The sequence below is a fragment of the Lasioglossum baleicum genome, chromosome 10 (assembly GCF_051020765.1).
Source record: "Lasioglossum baleicum chromosome 10, iyLasBale1, whole genome shotgun sequence".
Lineage (NCBI taxonomy): Eukaryota > Metazoa > Arthropoda > Insecta > Hymenoptera > Halictidae > Lasioglossum > Lasioglossum baleicum.
The window spans coordinates 10117986-10137664 of record NC_134938.1 but is presented as its reverse complement, the minus strand read 5'-3'; the positions used below and the strand labels follow the sequence as shown (position 1 = coordinate 10137664).

The following is a 19679-nucleotide window of genomic DNA, read 5'->3' as shown; positions in this document are numbered from 1 at the left end:
CTAGCTTTCTCAAAAAAGTTCAAATAGTATAGTATAGTAGTAAAAAAGTATAGTACAATATTAAAAAAATTATCGCCTTTTTAAGAGTGTCCGAATATTAGTGGGAGTCACTGTACCTAAAAGTATCTTGGCAGCTATTCGCGGATTATTCGAAAAAGTATGATACTGGATTGAACAACGGAAAAACGTTCAACTGTCAGTCGACTTGGTCACCTGAACGAACCACTCCCACGATTGGCAAGCGGCGCGTCGGGTCACTGGCTAAACACCCTCCAGGTGGATTTTCCTCGAGTCTCGCACGTGTGTGTCACGGTTCCGTTCTCGCGCGTGAACATGAGCGCGGAGAGGAGAGGATCGCGAGCCGTTGAAAGCACGCGTGCACCGAAGAATGTATCGCGCGAGTCTGTGCTTGTATATACGCGTGCATTAGCGACCAGTCAGCGTTTTGATCTCCCACCAGGTTCTATTGTGGCGAACGCTGGGACCAGACCGGCAACAGGCCATCCTGGTAGCAGCCAGTCGTTGCCTAGACCTCGAGACCGTCGCGAGTGTTCTTCGGGCCTGTTCAACAATCTCTCTCTTTCCCTCCTTCTCCCTCTCCTCTTACCACGCGTTCTCTCTCACTCTCTCCGGTAGACGCGATCGCGAGATCACTACGCTGCGAATATTTGTGCAAATTCGACCGAACGATCTGTGAAAACGAGGACGTTGCTGTACGGGATCTTTCCGAATCAACATTTCAGTTCGTGAAATTCTTCCGTGGAATGCTAACCTCTTGCCGTGCGATTTTCTTCGTGGATACAGCAATTATTGTAGAATTTCGTTATTCGTTTAGCGAATGAAAATTCGGAGTTTCATGCTTGAATGTTGATTACGATAGGATAGAATTGTATTCAGTGAACTGTGCTTCGAAACTTCTGACTCGTTGTTGCACGACAAAGGTTTACACACACCAGAAATTACTTTAATTCATAAAACTAACAAGAATGTGTTTATTTAAAATTAATTTCTTGAACAAATTTTCTCCACGTCTGGCTAGTTGTTGCACGGCAAGGGGTTGAACATTAGAAAGTACTTTAATTTATTCGAATAACAAGAATGTTAGATTTTTAGCGATTTTTATCATATGACAAGTAATTTCTCGAATAAATTCTCCATGTGTGCATCTTTTTCCAGTTTCGGTAAACAGTTTCAGTGTTAAACAGTGTACACCCTCCTCGTCTATACATTTTGGGACGTCTATTGGATTTCTGAAAAGAGTGATTACTCTCCTCAAAATTGTACAGATACAGAAATATTCGCAATCTAGTGGTTCTCGCAGTGTAACCGCGAAATTCGTGTGCGCAGTGTATTGGTAGCTGTGGTTGAATAAAAGTGATCCAGCCGAGTGCACCGTCGCCTCTGGATTAGTCTGGGGACATGAGACTGCGACCACGGGATGCCACCTTACTGGTAATTGTTCTTGTAACCCCGGTGACAGTTCGGCAGATAATTCTGCTCGACGGGATCGCTTGCTCGAGCGTGATCGAAAGCTTAATCGAAAGGGAGTTTGGAAGTTGTAGGTTGTGTATCGAAGTCGATTTACTCCACTCGGAAATCGAGGATCTTTAGTGATATGTGACGATGCGATCGTTGCCGTCAGAAAATATACAACACATTCTTTCCCAGCATCCTACAATCGTTTTATCATTTTTCAAAATGGAAATATTAATTTTTATTCTTCTCTTTTGATTCGATCGAGCCATTTATGAACAGCGCTTTATATGAAATTGGATTTACTTTGTAACTATTATTCTCCCCCTTGTTGTAACCTAACTTTTTAAGATTAGAAAATTGTGTGCTGCGCTCAGATATTTTTACGAAACTTTACAATGGAGAGTGTGAGTTGAAAGGGTGCTCTGAGTGTTTCGTAAAGTGATTTTTATTTATAGTTTTCTTGAATGCCTCAAGTTGAAAATGTACATATAATTTTGAACGATGCGAAACGCTCGTGCTTGAACGACGCATGTGTATAATAGTCAAACTTCTATAGGATTTCGTTAATTTCCAACCACGTCGACCACATTCCGCAATTTGATTACATTGAATCCCCGTGGTGACTCCATCACGCAAAAGACTCTAGTTTCCGTCTGATGACTGAAGTTAAACTAGGTACGTTGGACACAGTTTGGACTTGGATGGGTGGATGACTATCTGGAAACTCTCCGGAGTATTAGCTCCAGTCGATTAAAGGATGTGTACGGGATTATAGTTGCGATTTAACAAATTACTAGCTCAGTGTAGCGTCAAAATACGACCGAAGTTTATTCAGAAATAAGTAATTACTGCGGGCCTAAAAGATCGACAAATTACGTAATTTTCTTCAGTATAAAAAATAATTTAATATAAAATCTTAAGGTACTAGAAAAAATTTGTATTTCTCTGTATTTTTCGATCTAAAAATGTTTTTTAGGTACCTTAAAACAGTTCATCAACTCTTTTCATAGTGAAAAAGAATTGTTTAACTTGTTGACGTTTTTAGTCCCGTTACTGTGGCCATATGTTCTATACTTTTCATCTTACAATTGTTGAAATTATGAAGTTGCTTAAATGGAAATTGATTCACACATTGTTATTTTTGCACGCTGAGACATTTTAATAATTTTTAACGTTCGGTACGGACACTCTCGCGCGGAAGCAACTTCCCATAAACATCAGCAACGAAACGATGATCTTTGCTTTTACCGGGGTGCCGGTAAAGCCGACTAAAATTCTCACGGAATGATGCATAATATATTCGCGGCTGTCTCCGGCGATTATTCAAAAAGCGTGAGGCGGAACGGCATGGAGCGGCGCGGGTGGACGGCAAGGGGCCGCATCTGCGGCGCAACAGGTGCAAGGGTGCATTTGAATAATTGGAACGAACGAGCGAATGGTCACATCGGGGTATCTCGACGGAATCGATCGGCCGCGGTCCAAGTGAATTTCGCCCGCTGAGAAAATTCGCGCAGGTGGCGTGCGCGGGGGCTGTCAACGTCATTGGTCGTTTTATCAAATCGAGCGGGTAGGGTAGAAAAATCGTGGGGCGAAAATTATGACGGCGCGTCGCGTCGCGCGAAATTGCGCTTTCCTCCATCGACCTGTGAAGAGATAATCGAGGGAATTCAGGGTACGCTGATGGCAGTCGGCGGAACCGGGCCGGCAGGTTCCAGTCCGATTTGGAATTTGCTTTCTGGCCAGGTTTCCATGGAACTCGGACAATCCACCGGATCGATCGGCTGCGATGAAAGAGAAACGTCCGGCCAGCTTGGTCACTTTAAGTTTCAATTAACGCGCTCGTTACGTGACGGCAAGCGAACAAATGTTTTGCACTTCGTCGTTATTCAAAATTGTACCACGTACCATCGTGTTCGGGAATTCCTATCGTTTTTTTCATAAGGGAGTACCTTGCATTTAATACGTTACAACCAAATTGCCGATCTTCGTGCAAAATATAAATTGTCTGCATTCATTGTTTGAAATTTTAGAAAATTCTTTCCTAATGAGCATTTTCTATTAGAACAATTGTGCACTGGGATGAATCAGTTCGTTCAATTAACGGATTTCTGTGTCCGTTTGCTGAATTGTTTCATCCTCCGTGCGTTCAATGTTTGATTCGAGTTTTAAACGTCAACTACATTTTGAAATTTTGAATCGCCCGACCCGAATTTCACTAATTTCGAGCAAATGGAGCGAGTAATATAATTCGAGCGAAATCGATTGTAGCGTACTAACTCGAAAGATTGATGAAAGCCGTGTGGTATTCGATTCACACCGTTGAAGAAAATAGTGGAACCTGTACTACGATTACGGACGTGACTTGCAATTTTAACGGCAAAATCTTGACGGATAGCGTGACCATGGAGCGCGGAATAATTTTTTCTGTAGGAAGTCAGGTGAAAACGTTACATTCTGAAAAAGCCGATTTTTTGCTCCTTAGAACCAGCAATTTCTCGACGATATTAATGAGTCAATTAATCACAGTATACTCGGCCATCAATTCAACTGACAATCCTAAATTACTCTTGTCCGTTCTAATAATTATAATTTCAAATTGGGTAGAACTTTGTCGCGGAGCTCATTTTTTAACTGTTTCTTTCGCATTTCGAAATTTGCCGATGCTGAAATGCTTGTAGCACTTCTCGGAAAACAGATTTTTAAGATCTATTAGGACGGCGCATGTTTATTATTTATAGTTCCCACAAATTTCCATCGTGCAAATAACAATCTCTCGATTCTAGCAGACGCTTCTCACTTCTAACTTCGCAATTACACACGGCAGGCTTCTCATTTATAATTCCCACAAATTTCTCCCAAAAATCTCTCGTCTCTAAATCGCAGGGAGCAATCGCCAAAGATCGCGTCAAACTTTTTCACGAAACCTTGCAATCTAACTGAGTAGTTTAAATGAAAGCTATCCAAAGATCAACTTGGACATTTCTTCATCGTGTACCATCATCATCATCATCAAACCGCTGTTGAAAAACTCTAAGGAAGACTCACGGTAGAAGTTCGACGTCTTTCGAATTGTCTTGATTTTCTACCGCGTCGCGTCGGTTGCATATCGGCGTCACGGAATGACGTGCAGAAAAAAAAAGAGTCGGAGAAAGAGAAGGCCCTGGTGCATACAGAAGCTAAGCAAGATCCTGTCCCGATGAAAGCCGGGCATTGTCCTTTCGGGGCCCATCATCAGCCCGAAAGTCGACGCGGTCCCTCGCGTCGCGACGCAATCACGAAACGGTTCACGACTCGATGACACTCGGGCCACGATTGTTCATTCCTTGACTTTCACTTCGGCGTGTTCCGTCGGTCACGGCCCGTGACTCGACTCCTCGACAAACTCCTCGGGAACGAACAGCTCTGCTGGTTTCCTTTGCGTCGGGTTCGTTGAATCGTCATGTCGACGTCCACCGGAGAACGGAAGTGAATCGCGCTCGGTCACGCGTCGATCGATCATCGATCCCGAGGCTGTCGCGTGGACGACGAGAATCCCCCGTGATCGAGCGACGAATCGGGATGTGAATGGGATGACAGAGGCGATGAGGTCGAATCGGGGCAACAATGAGGCTCTCTCGGAGATCTGCCGCAGCAACGCCACGGGATACCGATGACTGTTGATGTCATCTTATTGGCGGAATCGCGGTCACTTTCCGGACCGTTGTCTCGTGACGGATCGCTTCCGGCACAGAGGTGGCTCCCCGTTCACGGAAAATTAGATGCCCGCCAGGATTCAATCTGATGTGCCTCCGCAATCTGCGTCATTTTGATGCATCGTCGCTATTGTTTCGCTAACGTCTTCGGGAACGCAGGATAATCGATGATGTTGCTTTTCGCCTAACTCGTTCATCTATCTCGTCTAAATAAACCTATTTATTCTGTAAAAACTTTGGTCGACGAAGTTTCTCCATATTTTGTTGTTCGACACCCTGTTTCCACGAAATGAATGAAAAATATCGAATTTATTTAACATCTGTGGCCACACATTTAAAATTATAACAAGACTGTGAAACATTAAAATTCATTTCTCCTCAACCTTGAACTTTTCCAAACATGTTCATAACATTGTTAATTCCGCCTCAAGAACACTCGGGTTTATACTACGCTTTTCTACTGATTTTCGCTCAATACACACAATTAGATTGCTATATATTAGCCTTGTCCGTCCCCAGTTGGAATTTGCTTCAGTTATATGGTCTCCGAATAGCTGAAATTACGAAATCATGCTAGAGAGAGTGCAGCATAAAGGGTATAGCCGGATAAGATAGTCAAAAATGCCCTTGAACCGAATTTTATCGACGATGTGCCATTCGATAGAGCACCAAGAAAAAACATACTGTGCAAAATTTCAACCCTGTATCTCGATCGGGAGGGTAGTTATGGGGTAAAATCGAAAAATCAGTTTCTGGCCTATTTTCCCTAGTTAATGACGTTTAAAAATTCTGGGGACCTCGGTCCGTTCATAATAAATAACAATAATAATAAAAAAACGTTTGAACAATACTGACACCATGTTTCTAACTTGTTAATATGATCAGAGATGAAACAAAATGTCTACCTGGCTCTAATCTCTTAACATTAGACAGCGGATCTTTATGCAAAATAAAAATTGTCTACCCGAATTGCAGCCAGCTGGATCGAAATAGATTGAAAATGTCAGCAGTATTTTAAAATTCTTCTAATGTTTTTACTGTTTTAAATTACACCTACTCGTTTTCGTTATAATGAATCGTAATGAAGCTGAAACCAATACATTGATGTCTTTAAATCTTTTTAACATGTTCACTGCTTTGCATTGTGCCAACCCATTTTTGTGATAAATGCATAAAATCCGCAGTCTAGTAATAACCATGTCCGAAATCCGTTGCAACTACGTTTTTACAAACCAGTGCACAGAATCCTTCCTATAAATCCTGTTACGTACCCGACTTATTGATTATACGTTCACGGACGTTATAGATGCAGAAACTGTGCGGTCTAGTAATAACAAGATAATTATCCCGAAGTAGGAAGGATTATCGAATCGCGAACGACCTTATTTGCTGACGAGATGATTATTAGCTTGTGCCCCCGCGGCAACGGCTCCGGGAAGAAGATTTCTAACAGAAATAACTCCGTTGAATATTACCCGGGCAATTAGATTCGAAGATCGTTCCGTAGCGAGGCGTTTCTTCGTCTCTCGCGACAAATTGAGAGGTCCAATTAGCCCGTTGACGGTCTCAGAAGCGCTTGAGAAGAGAGAAAGAGAGAGAGAGAGAGAGAGCAGTAGCGGACTTCGGTAGGAGCCTGGCGACTAATTATACGAGCGAATTAAATCGACCGCGTAAAAACGTCCTCGTGGAAGCGTGCGTGCGCTTTGCACGTCCGCGTTCTCATAACTGCGAGCGGAGTAGAGGTCGATTTAAATACTCGGGGCTTGGGTGGAGAGTGTGTGTACGCGGGGGCCAATTACAGGGGTTAATTTCTGAGTGATTTATGGACTGAAAAGGGGAGGTGACCCTGCGCCGCGGACCCCAATGGCCTAGAATTCTTGCGTAATCGTTGGTTCGGCGCCGATCGTAACAATAGTCGCGAAGTTTGGGGTCCGGAACTCTTGCGTTACAGGGTAGGGGAGAGTAGATGATCAGTATTATTGTTACAAAATGCCACGTCTTAGGTTTTCCATTTTTCTTGCTTGCTACACCGTTCGCCACGCGAGTGCACGGTCACCACTCAACCGTTGCCTAACAGCGAAGACGAATAATCTTCATTAATTGCAGTTTTCAACGTGATAGACGTAATGTCTCCTGTGAAGAATATAAGAGATTTTTGAAATAATTGTGAAATTGATCTCAAGTGCTACGAGACTATCTGGTTCGAGTCTGGTTTACACCAACACCTTCTGTTGTATAATATTTCGAGCATTGTTTACTTGAACAAACTTGCAGTAAAGAAATAATATAATATTTCAAATGAATCAATGTTATTTCTATTGTCGAGAAGAGACTGTGGATTTTATGCATTTATAACTAAACTGCGGATCTCTAATAATTGAATAATGATTTTAATAGAGAAGAAATCATATATTGGCATCTCCAATTTTTAAAATTTTTCAACCATTTTGAATTTCATCTTCTCAATTTTGCTATAAACACATAAAGATCCGCAGTCTATTTATGACATAAATGGGCACGTATAATTTTTTAAAGCAGTGGACATGTTAGAAATATTTAAAGACATGTATTAGCTTCAGCTTAATAGGATAATTAAAAGAAGAACACAATTTTTATTTCGCTCCTGTGTCCTGCAATCGTTGAACATTTTTCTTTTATTCTATTCATGAAATATTCAAATAAACTCTGCCTAAGTCTGAGCCGGAAGCGCTAATAACACTGTCCAACAAATTTCAACTTTTTTTGTGATTTCAATATACTGTTGGGTCCTTCTTATAGAGTTTTTTGCGCTGATTCCGAACCTGGTTTTAATTTTTTTCCTATACGTCCAGTTTTTGAAAATCATGGCTTTGAAAAAAAAACATATTTTTCAACTTTAAACAAATATTGTGATGTTATTATAAAAGATATTGAATTGTTGTTTACAGCAAACGATTCTGTAGACTTTCCTGAATACAGTGATATCCAATATTAATACATTATGATTGTTTAAACATGTTTAAACAATGATTAAAGACGGAGATGCACCACTTTTGCACCAATTTTTGCGGATATTTTCGAATTTATCTCAAAAAATAAGGGTCCAGCGAAAAATTGAAGTATACCACGCGAAAGAGCAGACTTTTATCTTGAGAAACCCCCCTGTGAAGTTTGCATGGTCGACGATTTTACCGAACCAGAAAGCAAAATATCTTCGCCCGACATGCGTTGACGCCAGTGGTGCTCTTCCACTAGCGCGGTCGTTCGTCGGGATACGGCGCGGCGCGCTGCGGTGAAACGGCGCGTGGCTATAAGCGCGCAATTATGTCAGCTTACTTAAATGTAATATTTTATTAAATGTTATACTATTGTTATTTATTATTTATTAGTATATTTATTCTGTATAAATTATTTTTGTATTTTTTAATGTTAGTCTCTCGTTTATAGTATATTTAATACAAAAAATACCTTTTGTAACAAAAAAATAATTTATTCACACACTACACTATTACACTATTTACAATGCTAATAAATATGTGTACACTATTCAGATATAATACACTACTAAAATACATATATTATATACAGAACAACTAAAATACTATAAATAACTATAAATGTTTTTTATGAAGTTTTATACGTAGCAATGCAGATTTGAAATGCTTGACACGACTGATTTCAACAAACACAAAGCCGAAACTGAACTCTGGCATCAGTTTTCTTAAGAACCAACACGATACATATTTTGAAATAAATGACGGTCTACGGACAACGGAATACATACAATGTAAGGAAAGTCTGCAATGCGGTGACTGAAAAATTTTATTTTCAGTAATTGTCGTCTTATCTATGTATTGTAATTATAGTGCCAATGAACACTCGAGATTCTTCCGAGTAAAATAAGTCCAAACACAATATAAACGGGACTATTTTTATTGACTTAAATACATAATTAAAATAGTTTGCTCCATATTAAATCGATATAGTGTATTATATCTGAATAGTGTACACATATATATTAGCATTGTAAATAGTGTAATAGTGTAGTGTGTGAATAAATTATTTTTTTGTTACAAAAGGTATTTTTTGTATTAAATATACTATAAACGAGAGACTAACATTAAAAAATACAAAAATAATTTATACAGAATAAATATACTAATAAATAATAAATAACAATAGTATAACATTTAATAAAATATTACATTTAAGTAAGCTGACATAATTGCGCGCTTATAGCCACGCGCCGTTTCACCGCAGCGCGCCGCGCCGTATCCCGACGAACGACCGCGCTAGTGGAAGAGCACCACTGGCGTCAACGCATGTCGGGCGAAGATATTTTGCTTTCTGGTTCGGTAAAAACGTCGACCATGCAAACTTCACAGGGGGGTTTCTCAAGATAAAAGTCTGCTCTTTCGCGTGGTATACTTCAATTTTTCGCTGGACCCTTATTTTTTGAGATAAATTCGAAAATATCCGCAAAAATTGGTGCAAAAGTGGTGTATCTCCGTCTTTAATCATTGTTTAAACATGTTTAAACAATCATAATGTATTAATATTGGATATCACTGTATTCGGGAAAGTCTACAGAATCTTTTGCTGTAAACAACAATTCAATATCTTTTATAATAACATCGCAATATTTGTTTAAAGTTGAAAAATATGTCTTTTTTTAAAACTCCATTTTCTCAAAAACTGGACGTATAGGAAAAAAATTAAAACCAGATTCGGAATCAGCGCAAAAAACTCTATAAGGAGGACCCAACAGTATATTGAAATCAAATTTGGTGTTGGACAGTGTAATAAGTGGTAGAGGAAGAGTGGGGTCGGGTCGTGCAAATTGAAGTGTAGCAGATTCAGCGAATTTCACTACTATATTTATTCGCCGTAATCGAGCATGCTCGATGCGATCGAACGACCCGCGATAATTAATTCGTCATCCGATCCTGCATAAATCACCCGGCGTCCTTGCCGGAAGCTAATCGGCCCGGTTGTACGCCGTCCGCTAAAAATCACGCGAGTAGATTCTCCGGTAATTAACGCATCAAATGGGATAAAATAGAATAGTAAAACAAGAAGAGTTCTTTTCTTTTCATCGAGGTATCACAATTATTTCAGCAGAGTGCGAACGTTCGGATCTTTATGCAAAATAAAAAATGTTCGCGTTGTTTGCGAGACACGGGTGCCAAATAAAAAACTGTTCAAACTGAAACTAATAGACTGATGTCCTTAAATCTGTTTGATACGACCACTGCTTTGATAAATGGATAAAATCCGCAGTCCAGTGATAATATGTATACTTTACAGCAGCCGCGGTTTGAATTTAGCCTCGCTGGTTTATTTCGAGATAGCTCCTTTGTCTTTTTTCCGGCGAATCATTCGGAAACATTGAATTTTGTTTTCGAGCCTAGTGACTCAACACTTGGCAGCGACGTGTGACATCTTATTTCTGTTCTTTGTTGTGCTCTGCCTGGTACCTTGCATAATTCGTAGGAGGTTCTCCGAGAGGATCGCATGAATTCGAGTTACCTGAACAGAGGACGTTTCGTAACCGGGACTGAGATGAAGAAGACGTTGATAAGAGGGCCAGGTGTACGGGGAATCTATAAATTGGGAATTTATTGCTTTATTCCGTGGGTTCTCTCGAACCCTTCACGGCTTCGTGAAATCTAATTGTAAGCGTGTTTGGGAACTGTTAGCGGCGTCCCTTTGATAAACGACCGAGCATTCTTGCTACTCGATTTTATTTATTCGCTAGTTTTCTTATGTGGATGTTACACGAGTCTGTTTTATCGGCGAGTTGTAACGGTAGAGTTTCGTCAGAGATTGAAATACTTCTCAGGTATACTGTGGAGAACGTATGTAGATTTTATGCATTTATGGCAAAACTGAGTAGGTGTAATTTAAGACAGTAAAAACATTAGAAAGATTAAAAAATGCTGTTTTACAGGGTATTTCTCCTAACTTGACCACCTTGAACATGTGAATAATAATAAACTTGACCAAGATTGTTAATTAGGTAAAATACTCTGTATAATCCTCAACCTATCAAACATATTAAGTGGGTAAACAAATTTCTATTTTGCTCTGGTTCGTTGCGAATCAGGAAGAAAGTTTTTATTTTGCATAAAGAGATTATGTTTGGATCGTTGTTCTTTTTACGAAATAAACATTTTCTGCATAAATTCCAAGAAGTAGAAACAAAATAAACAGTTGTTTCCGTATTTCACACTAGAACTACTGGTCGAGTCAAAAGTTCCTGATTTGTTCTTTTAGAAGTATTGAAATTATAAATATGTTTTGCTGAGAAATTAGGAAACTTCTCTATCGAAGTACATACTTAAACAAATCTGGTACGAAATCTAAATCAATGTAATTTTCTCATTATATCAGTTCTACTATCAACAATTTCTTCAATTCTTTAATTGAAAGTCCAATTACAAAGGCAACTCCAGGCGAAATACCCCGCGCATTGTCATCGGACACAGAGCTGGTCGAAGGTCGCCGCGCTCTCGATTCGATAATGTCCCGCAATTTGCGTGCGATCGACGGTAAACGAAAGAATTTCGTCGCCGCGTTTCACTCGAGCGGACTCCGCGGCTGTCTTTTCCCAACGAATCGTCGTCGTCGTAATTACCGTCCGACATTCCCGCATGTCTCCGGGCATACTTACAGCGGAGCCGACATCCTTGGTCGCATAACTGCGGCCGTGATTCTTGAAATTGTTAGAGCAACGGCGCATTCTGTAACGCCGCGCCGAATTCGTTGTTTTTTTCGGCTGGGATCCGCGCCCGCGCGCTTTTGCCTCGCCTAATATCTCGGCTGGATTTGTCACAGCTAACTAGCGGTGGCAATGGCCAATTGGCGTCTCTAGTCCGGGACAAGGATGACCAGTTGGCCGAGGCCCAACAGGCTTCGCCGATTTCTTTCTGGAAGATTCTCTCGAGCTGCCGTCTAACGTTCGCATGATCTCGGTGACGCGAGGACAAAGCTTGCCGTTGCGTTGTCCTCCCGTGTTTCCGAATCATATTTTGTCTCCGGCTAGTCGCAAATATGAGCCAAGCTCAACTTGCATTTCCAATCGTTTCATGGCACGATAAATCCGCTGAATTTAATACTGTATCAACTGCTCGAAGACGGACTGTAAATTTACTTTCGGCTACAGTGTAACGTTGTCGAAAAGTTATTGTCTCATTGTCACAGCTTGACGCGTTTATGGCATTCGCGGAACAGAAGAACAGATTTACGTTAGCGATCTGTTATGATTAGACTGCGGATTTTATGCAAAATAAAAGATACTTGCATCGAGGCACAGAAAGTGAATAAAAATTTCGTTCTTCTTTAATTATTTCATCAAACTGGATCTAATATTCTTAAACTTTTCAAATATGTCCACTGCTTTAAATTGTACGTACCAATTTTATGCATTTATAACAAAAATTAACAGATTAAATGGGGAACAACGAAAACAATTGAAGAATCTAAAAACATTATATTAGTTCCCACTGATTAAAATGGAGAAAACAAATCAATTAATTCAGGTAAAATTATTTTCACAACGAAACCGTATTCACTGTTACACTCCCAAATTATTCCAGAATCGAATACTTATGCGAGGACCTACAATTAAATCACAAGCGTTGACGTTAATTTATGTACACTCGATATCATCCTTTCCTGTAAACATTTTACTGTTCCGTAAACTTTCGAAATCGGCGTGCAACGTAGCGACTTCCTTTCAGCGTGGATTGACAAGAGGACACTTTTCGTCAGCCGGGAAATTATGTCTGACTCGTTGAACACATCATCCGTCTGGAAGCAGGATGACCTGCTTGTTGTCTGCACATCTCATGAAAGTTTCTGCTTCCTGAAACTTTCGAAACAGGGACAAAGTCGTGTTTCTATCGATTCAAAGTGGCGCGTGTAAGGTCAAGGACGCCAGATCCGTCGGTCTCTTTGATTGCTATCATTAACACTCCGAGAATCGTTATGACGACTCCCTTGTTCCCTTTGCTGTAGCGCTCAGTCCATTGATGTTACTATTTCCGTACTTTTCATTAAGCAATCAAGCTAACACCGAAAGATATTAGCGTGAGATGTGTCGGAAGATGGAGGTTTAATTGGTTGAGTAAAATTCCTTAAATGTCCGTATGGCGGACCTTGATTGAATTAAATTCGTGTGATATTAACGTATAGGGTGACACGAAAAAAATTAAAAATTGGCTAGGTGACGTGGTTCCCTGGCAAAATTCATTATGGGAGAACTTTCAAAATTAGCAATGGAGCCACGTCCGTATGATAGATCTCGACTAAATCAAATTCGTGCGATCATAAAAAATTAAAAATTCGAAAACCAGAGCGAGTCTGTTAGCTTGGCTAGGTGGAATGGTCCCCGGGAAAGTTCATTAAGGGAAAACTTCCCTTCAAAAATAGCAATGAAGTCACGTCCGTATCGTAGATCTTGATGCAATTAAATTCATGTGATCTTATCAGGTAGGGTGCCACGAAAAGATTAAAAATTCTCTGGCACCCTCCACGCTCGAGGTCGCCGAAGACGCAATTCCGAAGAACTTCGACCTTGGCTAGGTGAAGTGGTCCCCGGCAAAGTTCATTAAGGGAAAACTTTGAAAATTAGCAATGGAGCCACGTCCGTGTGGTAGATCTCGACTAAATAAAATTCGTGCGATCATAAGAAATTGAAAATTCGGAAATTATAGTGAGTATGCCAGTACTCTGGCGCTCTCCACGCTCGAGGCCACCGAAGACATTCGACCTTGGCTAGACGGAGTGGTTCCCTGGCAAAACAGGTCGATGGTATCGCGGGGGCCGACTTTAGCGGGTCCTCGAGATCGACTCGAGGAGCCGGAAACTCCATGTAAATGCGATCTCTCACCCCCGGTCGAATCGGTGGGGTTGCAGCGCAGCGCATCGCATTGCAGCGCTTGGCAACCAGCTCGCCGGCACCGAGTGCACCCGCGGGAGAATGGAAGCCAGCCGAGGGAAACGTTCCCTTGCAAATGGAATGCAAAATCGTGGACGGTGCCGATGCTCGTGGGAACTTCGCCGTCCGTAAGCACGGCGACGAAAGTCCCGACGAAAGGATTTCCAATCTCCTTTAATGGCGCATTAATCGCGACTCCGTCGAGAGGATCCGGGACCGGAACGGGGGTGGAAAAAGGACCGAATCCCCCCCTTAAGATCCCGACGAGCGGGTGCGGCGCGATAACCCCGGCCCCCGAAGCGGTTTTCAATTGACGACGGCGACCGATAGTCTGCAAAGTTTCTTGGAATACCGATTATCGATACCCTTGCATCTAGTGGCTTTAATACGGCCACCGTTTCTTGCTGGTGTTACCAAGTGGCGTTAAATAGACGCTTCCGGGGCTTTTCCCTTGGCCGTTTTCGGCCCGAGAACAACCCCCATCTCCGAGGAATATTGCGTGGCGGAAGGGTCGAGATATCTGATTGACAGGATAATTATCTTCAACCTTGGATTATAGTTTAGGCGAGCGAGTTCCCGACAGGTTGCCCGGAGATTTGGGTTCGAGCGATTTTGTTGCTGACACACGGGAGTGCGCTGGCCAAGTGTCCTCATCCAATTTTCATGAAATCTCTGTGTAGCGTTAAGCTAGATTGCATATTTATAGCTCCGAGTGCCGACTTGCAAATAATATTTGGTTGTTCATCTCGGGCATTATTAATTGTAACGAAAAAGTTTCGCAACTCAAGGCTGAACACTTTTATAATTATCGCAAGGTCTTTCCAAATTGGAAAATTAAATAATATAATGCAGCAATTTAGTAACACGAAAAGATTTGCTCTCTTGCTGGGTTTTAGTATGCATTTTAGGTGATTTATTATGTAATTTATGCATTCGTAATTTTCTCATGCCGTACGTCAAATACGAAATAGCGCAGAATAAAAAGCTAATTAGTTTCTACACCGACGAACCACAATATCTAGCGCGGCACACATGATCCGCGAAGGCTCGCTTCCTAGAGCGCCGAAAGAATTTAATGACGGGAAGCTAAAGATTATAAAATTAGTCCATTCACTGTAGCACCGTTAGCACCGCTCTTCCAAGATCGCGCCTCCGTTTTGAGAATTAGGTTATCATACATTAATTATTTAAATATTTGCCCTCCATTGTTCTCTTTTTCACAAAGTTGCACACCAATTATATCCTTCAACCTTCACGATTTCATATCCCGAAGAAAAATATAATGATCCCAGCAGCGTGTAACCATTCGCGCTTTCGAATTTCTATCTGCAAAAACAATTCACTCTATCGAAGCAAAATTATTTCAGAATATTCGCCTTAAAAAATCTCCGTACCAGAATCATTTCAATCTCAATTCAATTCATACGAAGGTATAATAGACATGTACATAATCCTTTGATAAAATTCATTAGTATGCGGATGTTTATGCAAATTGTATATACCAGTATAAAATATGTGGCATAATAGAATACAATATTGCATCGTATAAAGTAGTCTGCGATAAAGATTTTAATCACAGTCGAACGAACGAATGAATGTTACACCTTTCTTTTTAAATGAAATAAAATTTGATTCGCCCGCGTAATCGATATTTAAGCATTCAAATAAATGTAGCCATACAACGAATATAAATTTTCTCTTCTCTTCTACGACATTTTTGGAGACAAAGAAGTTTTAATCACTGTAACTGTAAAGAACATGATACGGCAAGGGGTGAATGCAAAATAATAATTTTAATAGCCTGAAAATAATATGTGGAACACTGGAATCCTCCCGATTTTCCTGCTATTTTACATCTCGCCTGTCCCATTTTGTCATAACGCACAAAACCCGTGGAATGATCGTAAAACGAGATGATGAGTTGCGAAATTACTTTGAGCGAAAACGGTTTATTACACGAGCCATCGCCTCGAGGGCTCTTTTATTCGGCCAAGAGAGCGAGGTCCGAGCGCCGCCGTCTACAAACGCGATCCGTCAGCTCGCGAAATAAAACGGGATCTCTCGGATTCCGCAAGAAATCTCTTGGATCTGTTAACAATAGGAGTGGCAGGGTTGAATGCGCCCCTTGTTTCCGGTTCTGGTCTTGTTTCGGGGCGTCGCGGGTGCCGTTTCCCTCCTTTAAGTCGCGTTCCCGGCGAACAACGAATTCAACCCGACGACCATCCCCTCTGTTCGTTTCACCTGTCTTTCGAAGGGATGGTACAAGGAAGGGGGCAGCTTTCGAAATTTCTATCTCGGTTTCACGCGAGATTGAAATTCTACTTTCTACGCCAGGGGTGGAAGGGGACGCGCGTTCCATACATGTTTGGCGACGGTTGTTCTCTCGTGCAATTACCGACGAACAATACGCGGCAATTACGCGTGGCCGCGGGATTGAATACAATACGAACGAAAAGAAGACACGGCATCGTCGCCGGCGTGTTTACGTGGAAACGTAAACGACGACCAAGACGTCGGGAAGCCGGCCTCCGGCCGACATTGAACTTGGCCCCGTGCCGGAAACTTTTTAATTTATTCGAGCACAACCCCTGCGCTACTTTGTTCGAAGTCTCTTAAGGGACCGCGACGGCTCCCCCCTGCCTCCCGGCTTCTTTCCTCCGATTCTCATAGAAATTGTTTGTTTACGGGATAGTCCCGCGGGCGACCGGGATCAAAAGTTTCGAAAAGCGATATCCCTTTTGTACGGCCACGAGCTTCTCCCAGCACTTCTCAATCGGAACGACGAGCTCGACCTTATTATTACATGATCGGTAAAGCTCCGATTTCAAAATGATTTGTACGCACTAAATAATCTTTATTATTTATTAATTAATCTAAATAAATTATTTGCAAGGATTAACATTTGCAATATATTTAGTAATTCTTTTTTGGAGGAAAATATCAATCGGCGAGCAATGCTGCTCAAAGTCAAATTATCTGAAATAAAGAGACGCTAAATACACTGACCACGAATGATTCAGAAATCAAGAAGCCACAGCAACGAGCGTTGCTCGCATCGAACTCAAAATGAAATTGCAAAAAAAGAGCAACGTTGATTTTCTTTCTCAGCGAGTTCGCCGCGCGTCGGTTCAGCGAGACCCCGCAGACAATCGGAAAGCGGAGAGGAAACGGGCGAGGAAGTCTCACGAGGCGAGGCATAAAAATCTCGGCGGATCAATCTCGAGGGAAGGAATTCCGCGAAAAGAAATAACGTTAGGTGCTTACGGAGGCAGCTGCACTTTTTTCCTGGAGTGCACGTGCACCTCGTTGGAACCGATTTCGCGTCGTGACCCGACAACGTTTCCACGAGGACACAATCCCGCTTAATCTCGGATCGATCTCGGACCGCGTTGGAATCGCGAGCAATGTGTACCTGGAGGAACGTTGGCGCGGAGACGGCGACGACGACGAAGAAGAAGAAGAAGAAGAAGAAGTAGTAAGAGGATCGAGATGTTGCGGGGGTGGAGGGAACGGGCCTGTTGCGCGTATGGGAAAAGGAGAACGCGTAATCGCGGTCCGTCTCGCTCGTTTAACGAGCGGAAACATTATTAACGCGCGTACGTACCCGACTTTTCGCCCCGGATGCGTTTGACGCTGCTTCTCTTCGTCTTCTTTCGGCCTGGGTCTCTCTGCTAGTTACTAGTTGCTCGCCACGCCACACCACGCCACGCGATTTTTTCTCTTCTCCCTGCTGACTCTGAAGTCCATTGTCTACACGGTCGCAGTAGGTTCTCAGGGACGCGTGGCGTGGGAAGGTTCGCAGAGCCTTAAAGTTCGCAACTAGCCAAGGTGCGCGAGACAGATGCCGAAGAGGGGAGCAAGCCCCGGCCTCTTTAACCTAATTCGTAGGGAGTCGTGCTCGCGCGAGCCACCGCGTGTATACACACACGTATACGCGTACCACCGTAGCAACCCGGGTTGAGCAACGGCTCACGCAGCTCCAATTAAGTAATTACCGACTGGTAGGCTCGATTAATTCGCGACCACGAATAATTAGTCGACCACCTCCCCCACGCTGCTATAAGAAATAATTAGCCGATTGCGTACCGATGCTTTTCCATCCGATAAGAGGCGGGCTCCTTGCTCGAACGCTTAACCTAATTTTCGTCGTTTCCTCCTTTTCCGACGATCACGCTGGTCGACGATGGTTAACGCGTTCAACACAGGATGTACCGCGGGTGCACAAATACCACCGTCGAAATACGGCTCCGTCGTGCACGTGGCAACCGTTCGGAATCAACTATCTACCACCTAACGGCAGAGATACTATTTTCATCTTTTTTTTTTTATTTATTGAGCACTTCGAACACCCCGAAACACTTCTTTATATGTAGAAAATGAATTATAGACACTTTTAAAATTGTAAGTACTAAATATATTTAGTACTTCCGTCTATAGACGGTTCTTAAATTAAATTAGGTTGGCAACTAAGTTCGCGACCTCCACATTTTCTGAAACAAAGTCATTTACATACTTTAAGGAGCACAACTGATTCAACACACTTTAAATCGGAATAACTTTTTTATGAATGGATCAAACGACTTCAATTTCTCTGTAATGTTAGAGGAATTAGTTTAGTAAATGACATCTAAAAAATGTAACGATATATTTTGGAAAATATTAACGCCGAAAATCTCGAAAAATTGCAATTTTTACCACTTTTGATCGTTTACAGCTCGTAAACCGATTTCAATGAAATTTTCAGAGCATCTATCATTTATAAGAGTTGACCAAACACATCTTTTAAATTTTCGTTATTGTAAACGTATTGTAAACGTAGTAAAAATCAATTTTTACTATTTCTTTTCGCAATTCCGACCAAATGCATTTTTTCAAAATATTTTTTAGACGTCATTTACTAAACTAATTCTTCTAAAAAAGTTATTCTGATTTAGAGTGTGTTGAATCAGTTATGCTCGTTAGTGTATATTTTTCAAGCACGGGTATTTTATATTAAATTAATCGCAAAATTGCAGAACTTCTCAATGATACACAGTTCAAAAGCAATGGTCACTGTTTAAGGTTATAATGATACAATAATAGTATTTCGTTGCCAACCTAATATATAGTTGCACAACTATGTGCAATTTGAAGTATACTAAATATAGACACTTCTAAAAAGAATTGTGAAAGCAAAAAATTAGGAACAATTTATTCTGGTCCATCCGGTAGTTCCAGTGTTAAGCCGTGAGGAATAATTCGATCAATTTCATGATTCAAACACGTATAATAAAAATCATTCAGTCCAAAAAGTAAATTCAATATGCTTTATTACACGTGGCAGCAGTTCCATTCTTTCCGACAAAATCCGTGTTGGCCAGTGTACGACCTCCATTAATTTTTCCGTTTGTTTCTGTGTGTTGCAGCCGAAAGAACTCGATCGTTCTCAGGACACAGCTGTCCGTGAGGGTGCACACCATTATAGGTGAGTATACATGAAAGAACCGATCCGAATCTGACCGCGGCCTCTCACGATCCACTTCGATGGATCGACGAGAGTCGTCGACGATAATCCAGCAGAGCCCATAGTCTGACATCGTTCGGACGAATCT

At 41.6% G+C, this 19679-nt stretch overlaps 1 protein-coding gene across 8 annotated transcripts in view; it reads left to right on the top strand.

Annotated features, from left to right (window-relative positions):
• Fhos (Formin homology 2 domain containing) overlaps window positions 1-19679 on the top strand; it is a 304700-nt gene that overhangs the window by 187399 nt on the left and 97622 nt on the right. For all 8 annotated transcript variants that reach the window (XR_013009741.1, XR_013009743.1, XM_076431634.1 and 5 more), the window contains one exon: window positions 19494-19552. Coding sequence is in view for 6 of the 8 variants with exons in the window: in XM_076431634.1 (XP_076287749.1) it covers window positions 19494-19552 (59 nt within the window). In the remaining 2 variants the exon portion in view is untranslated. The remainder of the gene's footprint in view (window positions 1-19493; window positions 19553-19679) is intronic.